At 46.6% G+C, this 20740-nt stretch overlaps 1 protein-coding gene, 1 long non-coding RNA gene and 1 pseudogene across 4 annotated transcripts; 1 reads left to right on the top strand and 2 right to left on the bottom strand.

Moving 5' to 3' along the window:
- Positions 1 to 1279: 1279 nt before the first annotated feature.
- Positions 1280 to 8429, bottom strand: LOC136534123 (uncharacterized). 2 transcript variants are annotated; one of them, XR_010778664.1, is made up of 3 exons: positions 8330 to 8429; positions 1707 to 1955; positions 1280 to 1629 (listed from the first exon to the last, which is right to left on the bottom strand). XR_010778664.1 is itself a non-coding variant. In XM_066526595.1 (3 exons), exons 1-3 carry the CDS (start codon positions 2055 to 2057, stop codon positions 1519 to 1521), a joined length of 375 nt encoding a protein of 124 aa, XP_066382692.1. In that variant the 5' UTR covers positions 2058 to 2114; the 3' UTR covers positions 1280 to 1518. The 2 variants fall into 2 exon arrangements, 1 of the variants encoding a protein (XP_066382692.1); XM_066526595.1 differs by lacking the exon at positions 8330 to 8429 and adding an exon at positions 2043 to 2114.
- Positions 8430 to 8536: 107 nt separating this feature from the next.
- Positions 8537 to 18218, bottom strand: LOC136534122 (uncharacterized; annotated as a pseudogene).
- On the top strand, positions 11634 to 13383 carry LOC136534124 (uncharacterized). Of its 2 annotated transcripts, none has more exons than XR_010778666.1 (4): positions 11634 to 11730; positions 12376 to 12441; positions 12619 to 12708; positions 12786 to 13383. It is a non-coding gene; the product is annotated as an uncharacterized lncRNA (long non-coding RNA). The 2 variants fall into 2 exon arrangements; XR_010778665.1 differs by having other exon boundaries at positions 12368 to 12441.
- Positions 18219 to 20740: the final 2522 nt, after the last annotated feature.

Genomic DNA, 20740 nt, shown 5'->3' with positions numbered 1-20740 from the left:
CGCCGTCCTCTAACAACCAGCACGCAGCATGGAAAGACCATGTAATGAAGATCTCTATAACCACACTCTTACTACGTAGCTAGTAGTATACCGTGTTTTTATTCGTCAGCTACAGCAGTCGTCGAAGATTCGGAATTGACATGACATATATATATATATATATATATATATATAATATATATATATATACGTGTGCTGTACAGTGGATCTTCTGGGTTGGGCCGCTGATCGGGGCGACGGTGGCGGCGTTGTACCCAAGCTCGTGCTGCGCGGGGAGGCCGCGCGAAGCCGTTGATTTGCCTGAACAAGATTGGCGGCCTCCGCGTGTAGTTCCTCCAATTGATTTCTCTACCTGCCCAATTCGTTGTCGTCTTCTTCAATATATGCTACGAGGTCCTTACACGAACAGTATGTATGCACGCTTGTCCGTGCCATTTTTTTTATTTGAGAACTACGTGGGTCGTCCATGTATAAACTCGTGCGTGGCAATGGGAGGAAAAACTATTAAATATTCATAAAAAAAAGAAGAGAATGTTACATATCTATTTATATTTACCATTTTCTTGAAATTTTAAAACTATATTTTATTTTATGATGATCATGACATCCATAATATACGTTAAGGTTAGCAATAATATGACAATGTCCTACACTCCTACGGCATTAAGTCTATATCAAATTAAAATACTACCATGCACTACTGCATACGCCCTCTTTGCCGAGTGCTGGGGGCACTCGGCAAAGCCAGCCAAGCACTCGGCAAAGGCTTTGCCGAGTGCCGCACTCGGCAAAGGTCTCTCGGCAAAGATTTTATCGGCAAAAATTTCTTTGCCGAGTGCCAAAAATCGACACTCGGCAAAGTCTTTGCCGAGTGCCAAGCCCGCACTCGGCAAAAAAATAACTGCCGTCAACATTTGACGCCGGCTTTGCCGAGTGCCTAGGGACTGGCACTCGGCAAAATTTGAATTTTTGCCGAGAGCCAGGGCTCAGCACTCGGCAAAGAAACCATTTTTTTTAAAAAAAATCTTTTTAAAAATAGTCTTTGCCGAGTGGTACCATCTGGCACTCGGCAAAATTGACCTCTTTGCCGAGTGCCAGGCTGTGGCACTCGGCAAAACTGGGGAAGTGGCTGTTTTTGCAGCATTTTTTTCCAGCTTTGCCGAGTGCCACACCCCTGGCACTCGGCAAAGACTTCTTTGCCAGTGTTGGCACTCGGCAAAGCTGGGAAATTTGCAATTTTTTTTGTTTGTTGCTTTCCTTCGAAAGCAAACACGCAAAACTCATATATAATACATGAGACAGCACACAGGCATTTAGCATCACACAAAACGCATACATAATCCATCACATACATCCATAATACATCACAAGCACATCCAACATCCATCACAAGCACATCCTCCTGCATAATCCATCACACGCACATCCAATGTGCAAATCCATGACAACATCTAAGAAGTCTTCATCCAACACAAGTCCTAGATCAAGAAAAGTCAATGAAACATGAAGGGGCACCACCTACTGCCACTGATCCCAATGGGAGCCTGAAGGGGCACCTCCGTGCGGTGGTGGACCTGTCCAGCCGGGGTGTGTGTGCTGAGGCGAAGGAGTCGGGTTCGAACCCGACGACTTTGCACAAAGGAGAATTGAATTCATTAGTATCTACACAAGCTAAAGGACTTGATCAACCATATATATATACTCACCGGAGTGCCTAGAGCCAGAGGAGTAGGAGGCACAACTGGAGCGAGCAGCGACTGGGGCACCACCACACCCGGGAGAGTGGTGCCGAGGCTCGACATGAATGAGAACATGTCCTGCATCCTCTGCGCCTCGGCCGCCCTCTGGGCCCTCAGGACCTCCCACTCGGCCCTCTCGGCCTCCCTCTGGGCCCTCTCCCTCTCCCTCTCGACCCTCTCGGCCTCCCTCTCGGCCTCCATCCTCTCCACAGTGGCCTGCAATATTCAATCACCAACGTTTAAACAATGCAAATGCAAGGTACATGTGTAAAAGTAATGAACGGCGAATGAAATAGAACTAACCTGGAGTGCCGCCATCTGCTGCAGTGTGCTCGCCTGCCGAGGTCGAATGGGGACGGAGGAGCTCGTGCTCTGTGCTCGGATCTGGCGAGGTTGGGCACAGAGGTCGAGTCGACCATGTTGGAGGCCATCCAGTACCGGCCGTGCTGCTTCCCTCCTCCGAGCCTCATCACGAGGTCGGTATCAAGGGGCTGGGTGGCGGGGTCGAAGTCCTCCCCATGCCGCTCGCGGGCCGACGAGGCGTAGTCGGTGAGCTTGCTGTGGACGCTCGTGTTGCTGTACGCCTCGGGCCCGTCCTCCGGGTTGTAGACGGTGTCCGGGGCTGTCGCCTTGCCCTTGTGTGCCATGGCGTACGCCATGAACTCGTTGCATTCCTGGCCATCATGCGACTGGGACTGCGAGGAAAACACAAAGACGATTAGAAGTAATGAGAATTGAGCGTTAGAACAAATAAATAAATAAGTGCGTAGCGTGTACCCAGGCCTGGGCGTACGAACTGAGGGGCCGGTTGCCTTGGTGGTGCGCCGGCCCACCCATCTGCAGGCGGCACTCCCGACGGAGGGCGTGCCTCTCCCTCCACTCATCGGAGACCCACTTGTCCACGATGGCCGCCCAACAGTCTCTGTGTGGCGCACCAAGAAGGACACATCTGCATGCCATCAAGTATTGTATTAGAAATGTTAGAATATAAAATGAAGGCTACCTATTCTTCATGGAATGAGTCAGTAACAATGTTTTATAACTTACTGCGAGGTACTGCTCCCTGGTGAGTGTCATGGTCCTGGCCTCGCTCTTCCCCGGGTACCGACCAAGGACGTCGCACGAGTGGTTGATGTGGCACTGCAGCCTCGCCTCGTAGTACAGGTCCGTGACTCGGCCCCTGCATGCCCTGTCCTGCACCTTCGTCACCCAGGCGGGGTCATGCCCCTCCTCCAACGTGAAGAAGTCCTGCATACAGACATCATGTGTCCTTTCATTATTTCAAGAACGTCTAATGATTCATAGTATTGAGCAATGTGTGTGATGTAGACTCACCCAGAACTCACGCCTGATCCGCTCCTGTACGGTGCCGTACACGGCGTCCACGGCGGAGTTGAAGTGGTCCCACGTCCAGGGAGGCGACTCAACCTGGGCGTGGGTGACCAAACCAGGGTAGTGCAGGCGGATCAGGCCGCCGAGGATCCCATTGCACTGCCGATGATCGCCCCCGGACACAAGTTCCCAGTTCCTACAGGAGTCAGTAAGAAGAATTGTTAGTCCGCAGTTCGGTTTTCAGCATATGAACAAGAAGAGATGCAAAATGAACGGATACTTACTTGTCGCCCTTGGGACGAATCACCGGCCTCCTCTGAAACGGGATCGGCCGCCGGGAGCTGCGAGGACCCGCGCAAGTACGGTGCCGATGAGGTGCTCGAAGTGGAACCCCCCGCCACCCCCCAGAGGAAGTGTCACCCCCCGCCACCCCCCAGAGGAAGTGTCACCCCCTCCTGTCTGGGGGGCCAGCTGCTGGTCCTCGTCGTCAGTGGTGTCGTCGGTCCTCCCGGGCGGGGGGACGGCAGACGACTGCACCGCCCTCCTCGGACGGCCGCGGGGGCGGCGGGCCGGAGGCTCCTCGCCGACGCCTCCGCCTCCGCCTCGCCTCCGCCTCCGCCTCCTGAGTCGTCCTCGCGTAGAGCGAGTTGCAGGTCCGGGTCCGCCTTCCGCCCGGCATTTTGTCGAGTGCCTGCAAATACAAAGAGTAAACCAGTTAGCACAATATAGACAAATATAGAGATGCAAAATGAACGAAACATAACTAGAAAATAATAATAATATAGTATTACATGAATTAGAAATAATCTTCAGGATCGGCAGCGGCCGGATCATAAGTGTCGTCATCACTACAATATTGTCTAACATTTCCGCCTCATCTCCATCGTTGTCATCAATGGCAACGCCAAACCGTAATCGCTCAAGCAGTGCTAAGTCTTTGGCATTTTGCACCTCTTCTCCATCGTCCTCATCAATGTCATTGTCTACTTCCATGCCCATCAGCGAAAACATGTCTATGTGAAACATGCCATCTAGCCCCTCGGGTTGATAGAACTCCCCTGTATATGTGTTTGGGTCAAAGTTGTAATCCTCATCGTTTGGGACAGGCACTTTGCCATGCGGTGATACCAACTGCGCAAGGTACCAACCCTCAAGAGTGGGATCTTTTTGGCACGCCCATGGAAGATAATAAACTTGCGTGGCCTGTTGAGCCACAATATAGACATCGTCTCCTTGATAGAGGGAATCTTGTCGAATTTCAACTTGTCCAATCTCAGGGGCTCTTCTCGTGACATTGGGATCGAACCAATGGCATTTGAATACGACTGGCTTATGACCTCCGCGAAGCTCAAAGTTGAGCTCGTATATTTCTTCGACTATGCCGTAGTAGTCGCGGTCATCGGTGCCGGGCGTACGAACTCCAGTATTCGTGGTTTTTCGATTGGGCCGACTGAGCTCGTGGCTTCTTGTGTGGAAGCGATAGCCATTCACATCATATACGGTGAATGACTTGACCCTATAGGGGAAGCCTTTGACAACCTGTTTCAACTCTTCATCCATTTCCGCATCCGTGCGTGCCTGTAAGGTGAGGGCGGATAGATCATTACTCGCTCGTAGGAGCAAAGTGGGATGTCACAGATGGAACGATGTAAATTGGATGGTACCTTCTTTTCGAACCATGAAATGAAATCGGGCACACCATCTTTGAGAAGACTATCTTGTTCTTGAGGGGAAGGATCCCTATTTCCTGTCCAGTATGTATTCAGAAATTCCCTGAAAAAGCAAGAGACAAGGGGGTTGGATAGATAGACGATAGTGACGGCGTATGTAACAAGCTCATTGAGAACTTACTGCACATAAGGGTTCACTTCGTCAAGGTTCAACAACACATACAACATGATAGTGCGCCACTCATCATTCCGCAAGGTCTTGGTGCTCGAAGCGCTTGCCCTGCCAAGTTGACCTTTGAAAAGGCTGAGATTTGATGACCTCTCGTCGGTGTTGTAACGAGGGATTGGATTGTGCACGCTGGGAAGGCTATCCTTATAGTATGATGTTGTGAAGTTTGACACCTCCTCAAGAATGAATGCCTCTGCCATGGATGCCTCAATTCTGGCTTTATTTCTACACTTTTTCCGAAGAACCTTTAGACATCTCTCGATTGGATAGCACCAACGGGCTTGCACGGGCCCCCCCATTCGTGCCTCGTGAGGAGGTGCAAAATCAGATGCTGCATTGAGAGGAAGAAGCCGGGTGGGAAGATCTTCTCCATCTTACAGAGCAACACAGGTGCCACTTTCTCTAAGTCATCAATCACGGCCCGAGATAGCTCCTTGGCACAAAGCTGGCGGAAGAAATAGCTCAACTCTGCCAGGACGCGCCACACATGCTCGGGGACGAAACCTCTGGTCATCGCTGGAAGGAGCCGCTCAATCCATATGTGGAAGTCATGACTCTTCATCCCTAACACTCGGCAAGTGGACACGTTCACTCCCCTCCTCAGATTCGCCGCATACCCATCAGGGAACATTAACGACTGAACCCACTGACATACTTCCCTCCTTTGGTCCTTCTTCAAAACGAAATCGACCGAAGTCCTTTTCCATTTCTTGCCAGGCGCGGGAGTCTTCATCACTTGCTTTGGTCTATCGCACAGTGCTGCCAGGTCCACTCTTGCCTTAACATTGTCCTTTGACTTTTCTGTGTCCATGAGTGTTCCCCAAAGCGCCTCGGCGATATTCTTCTCTGTGTGCATTAAATCAATGTTGTGTGGAAGAAGAAGATCGTTGAAATAGGGAAGCCTAGTCAAGCCCGATTTATGAGTCCACATGTGGTACTGACCATATCCATCAAAACGACCTTTCTCTTTATCAACTTTGAGAGCCTCTATCTCAGCGGATCTCGGCAGCGGTCATCATCTGAGGTGCAGGATCGGTGACTTCAACACCTTTCGTGAAGTTCTTGATGTCTCGTCTGAATGGATGGTCAAGGGGGAGGAACTGACGATGTTGGTCGAACGAAGAAAACTTGCCACCACTCTTCAGCCAAGTGAACCTCACACCTGCCTTGCATATTGGGCATGGGAACTTCCCGTGAACACACCACCCGCAGAATAGGCCATACGCCAGGAAGTCATGCAGGGAGTAGTGGTACCACACATGCATTGTGAAGTTTCTCTTTGTAGCTCGGTCGTATGTCAGTACCCCCTTTTCCCAAGCATCGATCAAATCATCGAACACAGGCTCCATGAACACACCCATATTGTTCCCCGGATGTCCAGGAATTATCAGCGACAAAAATACGTTCTTGGGTTGAAAGATGACACCGGGGGGAGATTCAGGGGTATCACGAACACGGGCCAACAAGTGTATGGGGCCGCGGACAATCCATACGGGTTGAACCCATCTGTTGCCAACGCTACACGTACATTGCGAGCCTCCTCAGCTTTAACACGATGTATGCCATCGAAATGGGTCCAGGCGTCGCCATCCGATGGGTGTACCATCTTGTCCGGATTGTACCTTTTGCCATTTTTGTGCCATGTCATCTGTTTCGCGGACTCCTCTGTCATGTACAGCCGTTGGATCCTCGGTATGAAAGGAAGGTACCGTAGGACCTTCGTAGGGATACTCAGCTGTTCCTTCTTGCCATCACTAGTGTCGACCTCCAGGTACCTAGAGGATTTGCACTTTGGACAGTGCGTTGCTCCCTCGTGATCTTTCCTAAAAAGGACGCTATCCCATTCGGACAAGCATGGATCTGCTCATACGGCATCTTAAGTGCACGAAGGAAGTTTCTGTGACTCGTACAAGTTCTTCGGTAGGATTGATCCTCCGGAAAGCAGGGATCCAAAAACTGCCAACATACCATCGAAGTTGTCCCGACTCATGCTAAACTGCGACTTCAACCCATGATGCGTCCAATTGCATCCAGCTGCGATACCGTTGTCTTTTTGGTGCAAGGGCTTTGCGCTGAAGACCAGCATATCATAGAACGCCTTTGCGCTTTCCTCTGGCTTCTCCTCCAATCCTTCACCGAACCGTGCCTGCTGAATGTCATCCATCCAGTCTGCTACCCCCGCCATCTCCATCATAATCCTCGAGACGCTGTCTCACCACCTCCTCTCTAATACGATCGGCTTCACCATGGTGGATCCAGCGGGTATAGTTGTCCGTGAATCCATACTTGATAAGATCTTCCCCCACGAGCCTCTTAATTTTTCTTTTCTTGTTGCCACATCTGCTGCACGGACATGGCATCCGGGGCTGACCCTTTAGCAGCCTCGCCAATGCATCATCCAGGAAGCATTGGTCTTGGTCATCCATTCTGGGGTCATACTTGCGTGGCCTGTGTACATCCACTCACGGTTATCCATCCTCTAGCACATGCATATGTAAGCGAGTAATAAAAACTGCAGGTAAATCCACAAGGCGTTCCTACTATACATCTAATAGGTGAAGAGTAGGTCCTAATCCCACCCGAGGATGCGTAGATGAGGTTGGCTTCCATGGTCCACTCCTATCCAAGACAGAATTTCAGCAGCACCTCCCCGCTGTTCTCCTTCCCCGATACACGTCCTGGCAGAGAGATTGTGTATCAGGAGAACAACGAGGAGGTGGTGCCGAAACTCTGTCTCGGACAGGAGCGGGCCACGGAAACCAACCCATCTACGCATCCGCGGGCTGTCCAAAAAACGTGGACAATCCGAAACAGGTACGGAATTTGGTATGCAAAGATCTGCATACCAACGACCGTATCTCTTTCGGACGGGAGACGCCTAACTGGGGTTACACGAGATACAAGTATGAAGATGGGTTATACCTAGGGTGTCGGTGAGGTCAGGCTAGTGGGGCGGTGGCGAGTCGCTGCAGTGGCGAGGCGACGCGGTGCAGGCAGAACCGCAACGCCAACGAAGACGATCGGGGTCACCGAGTGCCTCCCAACGGTCCTCGTCCTGCAAAGAAAAGGCAAATGGTTAGACTCCATTGAAAATTTCGGCAGCACCTCCCCTGCACGGAGAGGTTCCCAAAACCTGCAGAAAACATTGGCACGAAGGCCAACAACCACATGTATACCAAACATAGGCACGAAGGCCATCAACCACATACATACAACAATAACTACTACTAACACTAAAACTATGAACAACAACTACAACTACTACTGTCACTACGACTTACTAACTAATACTAACACTACTAATTAACTACTACTACTAACACTACTACTTACTAACTAATACTAACATTAGGGCATACCTTGCCAGCGAGAATGCGAAGACCGAGGGCCGGCGACGACAACGGGGACGACCGCTACGGCGTGAGGGTCGACGAACCGAGGCGGCACCTTTCTTCTCCTTTCTCTTCTCTTCTCCCCTCTCTCTTCCCTTCTCTTTCTTCTTCTTCCTCCTCCCCTTCTCTCCTTCCTCCTTTCCTTCCTCCTCTCCTCCTACCTCCTCCTCCTTCCTACGGGGCGGGGGGCGCGGGGCCGAGGCGCGCGGGCCGGGGAGCCGCGGCGGCGGCGCGCGCAGCGGCTACGGCGGGCGGCGGCGGCGGCTACGGCGCGCGTGGTGTGCGTGTGTGTGTGTGCGTGGTGTGTGTGCGTGTGTCCGGTTTTTTTTATATTTCAAACCTCTTTGCCGAGTGCCAGATCCGGGGCACTCGGCAAAGAAAGTATTTTGCCGAGTGCCCCCGATCTGGCACTCGGCGAAATAAAAAATTAAAAAAAATGTCCTGGCTTTGCCGAGTGCCTAGGGCTAGCACTCGGCAAAATATTCACTTTGCCGAGTGCCAAACCTTGGCACTCGGCAAAATAATTTTTTTTTGTTTTTTGCCACCAACTTTTTTTCTTAGATTTGTATTTGTACCATGAACAACATGTTCAAATTTGGCACAATTTCATTGCTGTTTGCTATTTTCTTCACTTTATTTCGTTTTCTTGCAATTTTCCGGAAAATGTAGGTTTGAACTGCAGGTGCATCGAATAATAGTTTTGATCCATTCCAAAAATGTTATTCTTGTTTGTTAGTGTCACTTTATGCTAAATCTAGGAACTGTCTCCAAATTTCGATCAACGTGCTCACGGGGCAACGTCGCGAACTTGCGTGCGAGTGGTTATTTAATTCTATAAAATTCAAACGAATCCCGAAAATCATGAAACTTGGCGAGATGTCGTGATATCACATGCATATGCGGTGGTAAAAATTTGAAAACGTTTGGAGGACGTCATCACGTATGGCCAATCTTCCTTAGTTATCAGCCCTTCTGCAACCCACCTTCCTATCAAGGTTAACCGCCTGATCTTGTATCCAATGGGGAAGATAGCTAGGTACAACAAGCAAGACTTGTATTCTTTAGGCACATCATTGTAAGAGAACTTGAACATTTTCTTAGCAGTACTGACAAAGGATTTTTGGGAGACCTCCTGCAGGGTGCTATGCAGCTTCATTAACTCTTCATTGCTCCTATTGGGGTTAGCGCACAAAGCATGAGTGAAGATTTTCATACTTAATTCATTTGGCTCACACTCCTCCAAGATTTTATGAGTAATTTTGAGTTTATTGTTGTCTTCATCTTTCTGGTATCTTGTATGCCTGGGCACAATATTATAGTAGCGGCCAGCAAGGGAATACTCTATAGGCTCCCACCGTGGATAACAAAATTCCTTAGCCCACTGGGTACTCTTTGTGGTAGTGAGGATCATTTGCATCAGTGCCACATGCTAATAGACTCAAAGCATTTCTGGTCTCGGCCCATGTGGATCCATCCATCGTCTCATCAACTTTGAGGATTATAAGGGGACTCTCAAACCGCAAGTGTTGTGAAGATCGCTTCAAGTGGTGTTTAATCTCGGTCGCGAGCACATAGCTCTTGAACCGCTCTTTAAGCTTCTGCTTGATCTTGGCCATCTTCTGATCAACCATAGTTTTGAAAACAGCTTTTGAGTTTAGACCAAGAACACCAAGTTCACATGTTACATGACTCTTGTCAAATTTTCCTTCTGGCACTGGCAGGTCCCTTAAGTTCTCTTCCTCCTTGCCTACTGTAGTCAATGTCGTCGTCTTTGTAGCTTGCTTGACCGCTGGCCTGTCCCTTTGCTGCGCCTGAAGGGGCTTGCTGCTGCCGGCCTTTGGGAACACTTCCTGCAGGATTTGTTTATGTTGACCTTCAGGGAGACAAATTGGGGCTATCTGCTGCCTTGCGACTTCTCTGTTTCCTTCTTCTTCTGTTCCCATTTGCCCTTTGAGTTCCTTGGCTTGTTCACCGGCTTCCAATATGCTTCTTGAGCTTCCTGGCTATTTTCGCGATGACTTTGTGATCCCACTCTGGTAATTTATTCATGCCTTCGTACTTCACTTGATCTTGTTGGCACACAGCGGCAACTGATGCTGACTGGAGGAGCAGATGAAGAAGTAGATCTAAGTCCAGCTGCTCCACGTCCCTTCTTCTGTTCAAGCTCCAGCTGAAGTAGTTGCTGCGGGTGGGCGCTTTGTCCTTGAGATGTTGATCTTGGATATCACTCTTGATCTTGTCAACCTTTTCGTCCAATCTTCATTTTCTTTATATTCTCCTTGGTTATAACGAGCATCAGCTTTTTTTCACGGTAGTATACCCATTTTTCTACAATAAACTTGCCAAGAATCAAGATCATGTTATCCTTCACTTGGCCCTGCTTCATCTGTGCCTTGGGACTCAAGCTTGAGCTCGCGCAGGATGTAATAGAGAACCTCATTGGGTCCTAGTGGTAACATATCCGGGTGCACTGCTGGGATGTCGATCAAGACAGCTCGGATGTAGCCAGGGTGATCCACAAAGTACCCATAGGGTGGGAAAACCAAAGCTTCTTGTACAAGAGCGATGGCGTCCGTCAGGTATGGTTCCGGTACCATAACAGAGATCGAAAATGTCTCGTTGGCGTTACAGGAACTGCCTTTACCCACTCCACTAGCTTGCCTGAAAGTAGTCGACCAGGGTGCAGGTTTCAATGAAGGCTCTTGGACCAGAATGATCCGTCGCCATTGCCCCCACGAGTTGATCATCGCCGTCTTCTTCGTCGTCTTCAGCTTTAGCAGCGTACCCAACAGGTGCAGCCGCAGGAGCCTGAGCTGATGACAACGGTGGTGTCACCGCCGCTGCCACTGCTCCTGTTAGCCCAGCAGCCACAGGAGGAGACTGCCAGCGCCCCGCCGTCGACTTTTGCCGGGATCTCCACGCCGTACCTCAGTCGCCGCTCGCAACCACTACGCCAACCAACTAGCTAGCCTTTGGCCACGGATTCTTTGCAACGGAAACTTGATGCGTTGTTGTACTCCCCACGACCCCACCCCGGCCCCGAGCAAATCACGTAACCCCGGCCACGAGCAAATCACGTAACCGGCCATCCATAAACCCGGGCGTGGGGCGTGGCTGCCTCCTCGTTTTCCTCGGTTTGAGTTAATTTAGGATCTAGGCGTTCCTCTCAATCTCGTAGAGATCCGGTACTAGTCCAGCCCTTCACATCCTGCCGCACGCCGCACATGAGGGTTCTGATTCAACCTTACGCTTCCCCCTCTTGGATGTGCCTCCCATGTCAAGATCGAGTCCTTGGCTGCAGGTTCATCATACCCGACGGATGCGAGGATATCGATGGACATGGATTCGTGCTGGACTGCTGGCTTCGGGTATGATCTTCTCCTATCTATCCTCCATCTAGCCAAGTAGCCAACGTCTCCCCTTCTGCCCAACACAAGCCCTCCGTCCCGCTGGTTGTTCCTTCCCTCTGGTCCAAATTGATTTAGGCCTCGTTCGATAGCTCAGGCTTGAATCCGACCCACTTTTCATTTGTGGACTCAGATTCCGAGGGATTCGTTCCTGCGGGTGGGGATTGGTTCCAGGCTATAGAGGGGGTCGAATTGTCGAAACAGGCCAGATTGGAATCTAGGCTAGCCTTAACCGAACGCCTGTTCCATGCTGGACTGGTATTCATTCCGTGCTGACCCAATCCGGGTGGAATGGACCTCTTTCCGGGCCGATCTGAGAGAACGAACGAGGCCTTAGTTACATGTTGAGAAGATCATCAGAAGGGGGAAGGGCTGGCAGGAGCGACGAGATCTCAGAGCAGCATATTACAAAGTAAGAATTAGGAATTATTATTAATTATTTTGTTTCTTTTAAGGATCTGTTCGTGCATTGCCAAACCCGTGTGTCGCTATGCTTTCTAGGCCCATCAGGAGTGAACCCCTGCGCATAATAGAATTGTTATGTTTATTTTGGTAAGGGATTAGAACAACATATTTTATTGTTCTCACATTTTTGCAGGACTGCAGGTGTTCATTTGTATTGCTGAGTACCGACGTGGAAGCAGCAGAAGCCAAACTGGATCCTGTAGTTAGGTGAGTAATTTCTCGTCATCTGATTTTATCAATTATTATATGAGCCTCTAGTTAGTTGAGTAATTTATTATTATCAATTTCTGTGGTGGCGATTGGCGAAACCAAATATGTAAGTATAGTCTTATTAGTTTGTTCTCAGATGGAGTGTTATTTGTTCTGACTAGATTAGTTCTTCAGTTTACAGATTAACAGGTAGGAGGGAACTCAAACTCAATTATGCCAAATGACGGATGTATGCCATTTGCTAATGATAAGATATTAACAGTCGTAAGTGTTAAAAATAATTGCTCTGATAGTGCAATCCCCTAAAATATGAACCTTATGTTCATTTTCCATTATGCCAGGATTGCTACCAACCTGTAGATGGACATGTAGAAGGGAAGAACTCGACGTGTGGAAGAATTCATATTTCATTTGGATATGAGTTATATCCGTACTATATATCTCTACTATAACGGACCAATCAAAACTATACTAGATCTCAAAAAAAAGTCCCACGTTGAGAGACTATAACCATTGTGCACCAACAAAATTATACCCAGGATTACTATATCATTAAAATCTATGGCTCATAATCCTTTCTCACATACTTCACTTGATCCGATGGCCAACGTTATTTAGATCTCCCCCACCCAGGCTTCAACGTACGCCTCACACATCCCGCAGGCTACGGTAAAATAAAAACCAATGGAAGTCAATCAAGGCAAATAGGAAGGAGGGATCCGTTACTCCGATCAAGGCAATTTCCAGAATTGCCATTATAATGGAAAAACCCACGCCAAGCCCGGCCCCATCTGACGCGCCACTTCCAAAACTCTCCGTGCCGTTCTGGTATTGCGTCAATAAGGAATGGCGACAGACCAGCCAACATACCCACTCGCATGTTTTCGTCAAAAACACGGGTGACCCCACGCGTCAGTAGGAGTAGTGGAGCATCTGCAGCGTGGCTAATGGAAAGGTCTACCCCTTTCTTCTCATAAAATACCAACGGCGGCACCCTGGACAAGGAAGCAAACGGGTCACTTATAGTCCGGGCCCACAGAGAGGAGATCGATGAAGAGGTTTAGCACATTTGATTTTGCCTATTTTTTTAAAAAAATAGAAGAAATATCCGGTTTCATCCTCAAAAGAGAGGAGTTAGACCACTGTGTTACAAAAGTAACACACTACACGCCCCGACCGAGTTTACAAAATAAACGAACCGACTTAACACATGATTACAAAATAAAATGCCATTATGAAATAGAACACGCAAGCTAGAGATAATTAGTTTTGTTCTAATTTTTAGATATATAGCTTTTGCTATGCACCTAAATATACATTATGTCTATATACATAGTAAAAACTACTTCCTCCATTCCAAATTATAAGTCACTTTGATTTTTTTGGTACATCCATTTTGTTATGCATCTAGATATAATAATATGTATAGATACATAGAAAAATAGATGAACCAAAAAAGTCAAAGCGACTTATAATTTGGAATGGAGGGAGTATGTATCTAGAAAAGCTGGAACGACTTACAATTTAAAACAGATGGAGTACTTAAAACTTACTTGATAAATCAGTTGATTATGCCAAGAAGAAATGCTTTTTTCGTTTGTCCAATAATTTTCATTAGTTAGCTTTCTAATACCCGAAAATCATCTGAAGAAAGAAAAACAGGATGGGAGAGAGGGAGAAACTGAGGAATAACCAGATAAATATCCATCGCGGTTGCGCACATATATTTACGACTATATCTACTATTTAATTTTAAAAAAGATCAAATACAATTTTTCTTTCATTTATCAAAAGTGAATTATAGAGTTACTTTAATATATCTACTTTAAGAAACTTGGTACGACATCTTTGATTATTTAGGATGAAGTTTGCATGAAGTGTCCATGAAGATCTCCAAGACATGTCTAAGGACTTAGACAGATTGTAAATTATATGGTTAATGCGAGAAATAACTTTATTATGCCTTTGTTACGTGTAAGTGTTTCCCGGATTGTATATACATGGTCATATACAATTGTGTGAAAGTTGAACTCTGAAAAAAAAAATCGTTGTTTGGTTGTTTTCATGTACATCCTTGAAATGAAGCCGTAGCGTTAGCACGAGCAGTATACTATTTCTCTGAATGACTGAAATGTGTTCCAACGTGAATAAATTGTCTTCTCGTTAGTACTTACTTATACATTATATCTTCATTGAATAATAAATATGTACTTATACATTATATATTTTCATGCAGGACAAACACATGGTACTCTGAATCTGGATGCTGGGATGATTGAAGAATGAAGTTACATGATTTCAGGAGAAGAAGTAGTTTACTATTTCAGCTGTCGTGAAAAGTTTCTTATTTTTAGGCTAAAACATTGTATTATGGAATCCATGGTATATATTCTGTCATTTTCTTCCTTGTACATACTGAGTCCTTTATTTAATGAAATAATAGTATCTTGATTTCTTTAAACACTTGATGCTTGTGTCTATGGTTGAGAGATGTGATGATACGATATTATGATATTACCCAAGCCATCTTCACATAAAAAAATTATATTTCACATCCACATCTAATTTTAAAAAAGCAAAAGCAGATTTGAACATGCAAGTTACAACGCATATATGTGTTGGCGAGGCATAGGTGTATGTGTTGCTACTTTGCAACGCTTATTCACACCTCTTACCAACACATGTGTAAGCGTTCCAATATACTCTTGTAACGCCATTTATAGCAACGCATACAATATGTGTTGGTATAGGTCCTACCAACGGTATGTGGGCTTGTACCAATGCATGTATGCGTTGCTAAAGGGGTATTCCACTTGTAGTACAACATCATGTGCCCGGTGCTTGAGCAGGCCCAGCTGGACGGCCCAAGTTTTTTTTTACTGGTAGGAAAAAAAATTCAGTCCCAGGCGATAAATATGAAATTTCAGAAATATCAGGTCAAATTTAAATAAATTTAAATTGATTTTTTAAAAAATTTAGCATCAATTCACTAGAAAAACTCTCTAATCCATCGTCCATCACAAATTTATATAACATCGACAAAATAATACAATATATCACTACGGTAATACAGCAGGCTGACGGTGGGCGAGCTGCATATGCTATTGTCATCGAATGTGTGAGTGAGAAAATTAAATAAATTTGATGAAATTTAGGGCTTTGATAAGACTAGAAGATATGGAGGACCACTTTAGTAGGGTTTGGTGTAATTTTGGACCGCAAGATGAATTTAACCAAAAATTTTTGACCGATATAAAAAAATTTCGGGCCTCAGCGAAAAAGGCATTATTTCGAAAATTTCGGTGATATTTCGTCGAAATTGTAAACCTTGGGACGGCCGCACGGTGCTGCCCGACCAGCTTCTGCAGGAACCAGGGAACCCTAAAGATGAGCATGCAGCCCGCGGCACAGCGGCATGGGCCGAAGCCCATTTTTTTGGCCTGGCCCAAGCCCGGCCCGGCCCAAGCCCGACCCATTTTCTAACGGTAGGCACGGCCAGGCCAGGTTTCCAGGGGAGGCAATATAAGCTCCCCACCGCGGCCGCTCCCCTCCACAAACCCTAATCCCCATTCCCCACCCGTCGGGCCAAGTCGCTCTTGCCTCTCTCGCTGACTCGCTCTCGCCTCTCTCACCCTCACTGCCGCCCGCCTGTAACTGACGTCATCCTGCCCGTCTCCGATGACGTCTCCACCGCCAGATCTTGCAGATCTCCTCTCGTCTTCCTCCTCTCATACTCTCTTCTTCGTCCCGGCCTCTCTCTAATCGATCGTTGTCCTCCACCGGTTGATCTCGTCGCTCGCCGTCCATTGGGGTTGTGCTCCTGACGCCGCGCCTTCATCTTCGCCTCTCCGGCGGCAGGCTCCGGCTGTGTAGGTTCGCCACGAACCCTAGATCTATCTGTCTTCACATGAACCCTAACCCTAATTTCTCTATCTTCACACGAACCCTAACCCTAGATCTCTCTATTCTTTGTTCGCAGGTCGTCGGCCGATGCCTGGTGCGTCATGCTGGTGCCGCACGAGCCGTTGAGGTACGGTGCCGAGAGGGGAAGAAAACGAGGTTGGGGTGGCCATGGATGGCAAAGATGACCACTACCCTAGAACCATCAACGAAGAGCTCGTCGAGTTAGGGCAGCTCTACGATGACGTCGACGACATGGGAGATGCTGCTGCGCTCTTGTTCGGTAGCATTGGTTTGTTGCTGAAAAGGTATTGGAGTTCCGTGAATTGTTCTATGATTCAACTATTGTTCTTGTCTGGTGTTTATTACCCCACTAGTCCTTTGGTACTGCATCACATACTTGAGATTGCTAGCCATCTGCATGACTATGAACATGATAGTAATCTTAGTGCTATTGTTATGCCAATGAAGGCTAAATTTCTCAAGTACTGAAAGTCTATACCACTGTTATATGCATTTGCATTTGTTTGTAGACCCTAGGGCTAAAATGAGAGGATTGCATAATGTTCTTGAACTACTTGCTCAGTGTAACAATATGAGTTACAATGCAAATTTTGCTGAGGTTAAAACTAAGCTGCATAATCTATATGACAAGTATGAATCCAAGTTTGGTGCAGCCAATCTAGCCATGACCATACATCCATCTGGACTGACAGGTAAGAGAAAGCAGGCATGGGGCAAAATTTTTAGGATCAGGTGCTTCTGGTCCTTCAACTATCACTGGTTCATCATCTACTGTAGTGACTCTTGGTCTTTCTAAGCTCACTGTTTACCTTGACAGTGGCAATGTTGTGGCCTATGATGATGACTTTGATATCCTTAATTGATGGCATGAGCATAAACTAACCTATCTAGTTCTCTCTACCATGGCTAAAGATATTATGTTAGTTCCTCTCTCAACTACTTCTTCGGAGTCTTGCTTTAGTCTTACTGGCAGGATCATTGAGGAGCGGCGACAGCGATTGGGCTTAGAGACAGTGGAGATGTTGGTCTACATCAAGGACTAGGAGTTAGGCCAGCAAAGAGCACAACATGTTGTGGAGGACCAGGAGTTAGAAGACTACTTCAAGAACCTATGGCTTGATGAGGATCTAAATGCTTCTGCTGGTTGAGTGCTTGTGCTGCTGCTGCTGGAGAGTGGAGATCAAGATGCTACTGCTAGTTGAGTCTTTAGTGTCTTTGTGAGTCTGATTGTTTGTGAGAGTGTGAGTGAACATTTGAACTCTGGTTTGTAATAACTTTGAACATTTGAACTTTAAAATGAGCTGGCCATACTCTTTTTTTCTTTCTAGGGTTTCTCACAAGGTGTGAGTTTTACCTAGAAAGGTTTATAATGAAGCGGCATTCCACAAACAGCTCAAAATTTGATCATCTTGTCTTTCATATTTGATCTGTGAATTGTGAATGTGAGACTGCTATAGTTGTATTGAATTGAGACTTCTATAGTTTTGTATACTGAAATGTGTATTGAATCTGGTGTTTTTTGTGATGCGGGCTCCGAGCTGACACGATGGGGTTTTGGGCCCATGCCTTTTGGGCTGGCATGGCCCGAAAAACGGCCCGAGGGCTGTGCTTGGGCCGCCGACCAAGCACGGTGGACTACTGTGGCACGGCCCGGTGGCACGGTGGGCCCTGCCGTTCCGTGCCTGGCATGGGCCCGTGCCATGCCGGGCCGATGGCTCGATTGCTCATCTTTACGGAACCCACCACATGTAGCGCCTGACGCCGCCGCCCCTTGTGCGGTGGATGTCAGGGTTCCCCATGTACAGATAGAGGTCGAGGCAGTTGTTGCAGTCCTGGGCGAGCAGCCACACCTATATAGATTAATTTAATTATATATATATATATATATATATATATATATATATATATATATATATATATATATATATAGATTGGTTTGCATGGTGACAAATAGGACACATCATGCATGTTCAATTTAAGTTAGTTTGTTTATATATAAATAGAGGTAGAAATATGTATGTGGAAACATATATAAGTGTTTTTACGATGAATACATAGGCATATTTTATGGTTATTTAATCTTTATCTTTATCAATCACTACTAGAGAACATACTTTAGAACGATGTCCCAATTTGGCATTAGCCTCGGTATTTTTTGTCCCCGAGACTAAAGGACCCTTTAGTCCCGGTTCGTAATACCAACCGGGACTAAAGGTCCCTACCCAATGGTTGTCCGCGGGGCAGGGATCTTTAGTCCCGGCTAGTATTACCAACCGGGACTAAAGGTTTACCTTTAGTCCCGGTTGGTAATACCAGCCGGGACTAAATCTTTTAGTCCCGGTTTGGGTGATACCCCGGGAATAAAGATTAATCTTTAGTCCCGGTTTGGCCCCCTAACCGGGACTAATTATCCCGGCCTATAATCCAGCTCATTTCTTCCTCCCCGAGCCCGAGCCATTCCATTCAAACTCACTGCCTCTGTTCTTTAGCTTGCTGTTGTTCTTGCTCTCTCCCCTTCCATTGGTGTTGCTCTTCGATTTTGGAGGTAACAAACTTAATTCTCTTATGTTTTATCAGTAGCTTGTCTCATTTTACGATGTAGATGCATGTGTAACTTTATATGTTGGATTTTATTATGATTTTATATGTCATTTTTAGCTCAAAATCACATGATGATTTGCATATATGTTTGGATAAACAAAAGTTAAATTAGTTCATCAAAATCACGCCTCGCTCGTTCTCGCTGGAGCACGCGCCATCCTCATCCCCGATGGCTTACGTGATCTTAGAATTAATTTTTCCATGGAATGAAAAACTTAGAAAATAGTTAGAAAATTATAGAAAATCCGTACTAGTTGAACTTGCGGACCGTGTTCAGCTCGGCCAACATGTTCTCTGCCGAGCGGTAACAGACATCAAGGAGGAGCTTTGATTCTACGAGGGAGAGCGGCAACGGTCGTGGAAGACCGTGTTCCCTTTCTCGTAGAATCGGAGCTCTTCCTTGGCCAAGTACGGTGCCGTCTGGTGGAGAAATGCTGGCTGAGATGATCACGTAAGCAAGGTCAACTAGTACGGATGGTTATTTATTGAAACATGTTTTTGAGCTATAATTTGATGGATATTTGATAACTTCAGACCTACAAATGTTACTATCCTCGGCAACCTAAACGCCCGCGAGCTCGCCGATATCGAGCAGGTCACTTAGAATTATTTTTTCCATGAAATGAAATACTTAGAAATTATGCCTTTTATTTTTTAGAATTAAATTTTCCATGAAATGAAAAACTTAGAAAATAGTTAGAAAATTATAGAAAATCCGTACTAGTTGAACTTGCAGACCGTGTTCAGCTCGGCAAGCATGTTCTCTGCCAAGCGGTAACGGACGTCAAGGAGGAGCTTTGATTCTACGAGGGAGAGTGGCAACGGTCGTGGAAGACCGTATTCCCTTCCTCGTAGAATCGGAGCTCTTCCTTGGCCAAGTACGGTGCCGTCCGGTGGAGAAATGCTTGCCGAGATAATCACGTAAGCAATGTCAACTAGTACGGATGGTTATTTATTGAAACATATTTTTGAGCTATAATTTGATGGATATTTGATAACTTCAGACCTACAAATATCATCTACAAATGTTACTATCCTCGGCAACCTAAACGTCCGCGAGCTCACCGATATCGAGCAGGTCACTTAGAATTATTTTTTTCCATGAAATGAAATACTTAGAAATCATGCCTTTTATTTTTTAGAATTAAATTTTCTATGAAATGAAAAACTTAGAAAATAGTTAGAAAATTATAGAAAATCCATACTAGTTGAACTTGCGGACCGTGTTTATCTCGGCGAGCATGTTCTTTGCCGAGCGGTAACGGACGTCAAGGAGGAGCTTTGATTCTACAAGGAAGAGCGGCAACGGTCGTGGAAGACCATGTTCCCTTCCTCGTAGAATCGGAGCTCTTCCTTGGCCAAGTACGGTGCCGTCCGGTGGAGAAATGCTCGCCGAGATGATCACGTAAGCAAGGTCAACTAGTACGGATGGTTATTTATTGAAACATGTGAAATCCGTACTAGTTTTGTTTAAATATATCATTTTAGAAAATGTGAAATTTACACTAGTTTGCAAAAATAAGTTTAGAAAGTAGATGACAACTGGTACCGGATCCTCGGCCTCTTGTTCGGTTGCGAAACGATTGAGGCCAGAACTCCCTCTCATTATCTGCGGCAAGTGTAAGCAAATTATTGTGATGGAGTACCGAGTCAAGAGATAGGGACCCAACAAGGGTCGTGTTTTCTACAAGTGCCCGGATCGCGATGTGAGTTTCTTACGTATTTTATTATTATGGCTAATTGACCTGCTTTTCTTGAATATTTTTGACTA

The sequence above is a fragment of the Miscanthus floridulus genome, unplaced genomic scaffold (assembly GCF_019320115.1).
Source record: "Miscanthus floridulus cultivar M001 unplaced genomic scaffold, ASM1932011v1 os_1535, whole genome shotgun sequence".
Classification (NCBI taxonomy): domain Eukaryota; kingdom Viridiplantae; phylum Streptophyta; class Magnoliopsida; order Poales; family Poaceae; genus Miscanthus; species Miscanthus floridulus.
This window is presented reverse-complemented; position numbering and strand designations above follow the sequence as displayed.

What these genes read in the sequence shown, in the direction of transcription:
- LOC136534123 (XM_066526595.1), bottom strand. An exon ending in CTCTGGCTCTAGGCACTCCG is followed by an intron (nt 1,630 to 1,706) that starts GTGAGTATATAT and finishes CTTTGTGCAAAG; the next exon opens with TCGTCGGGTTCGAACCCGAC.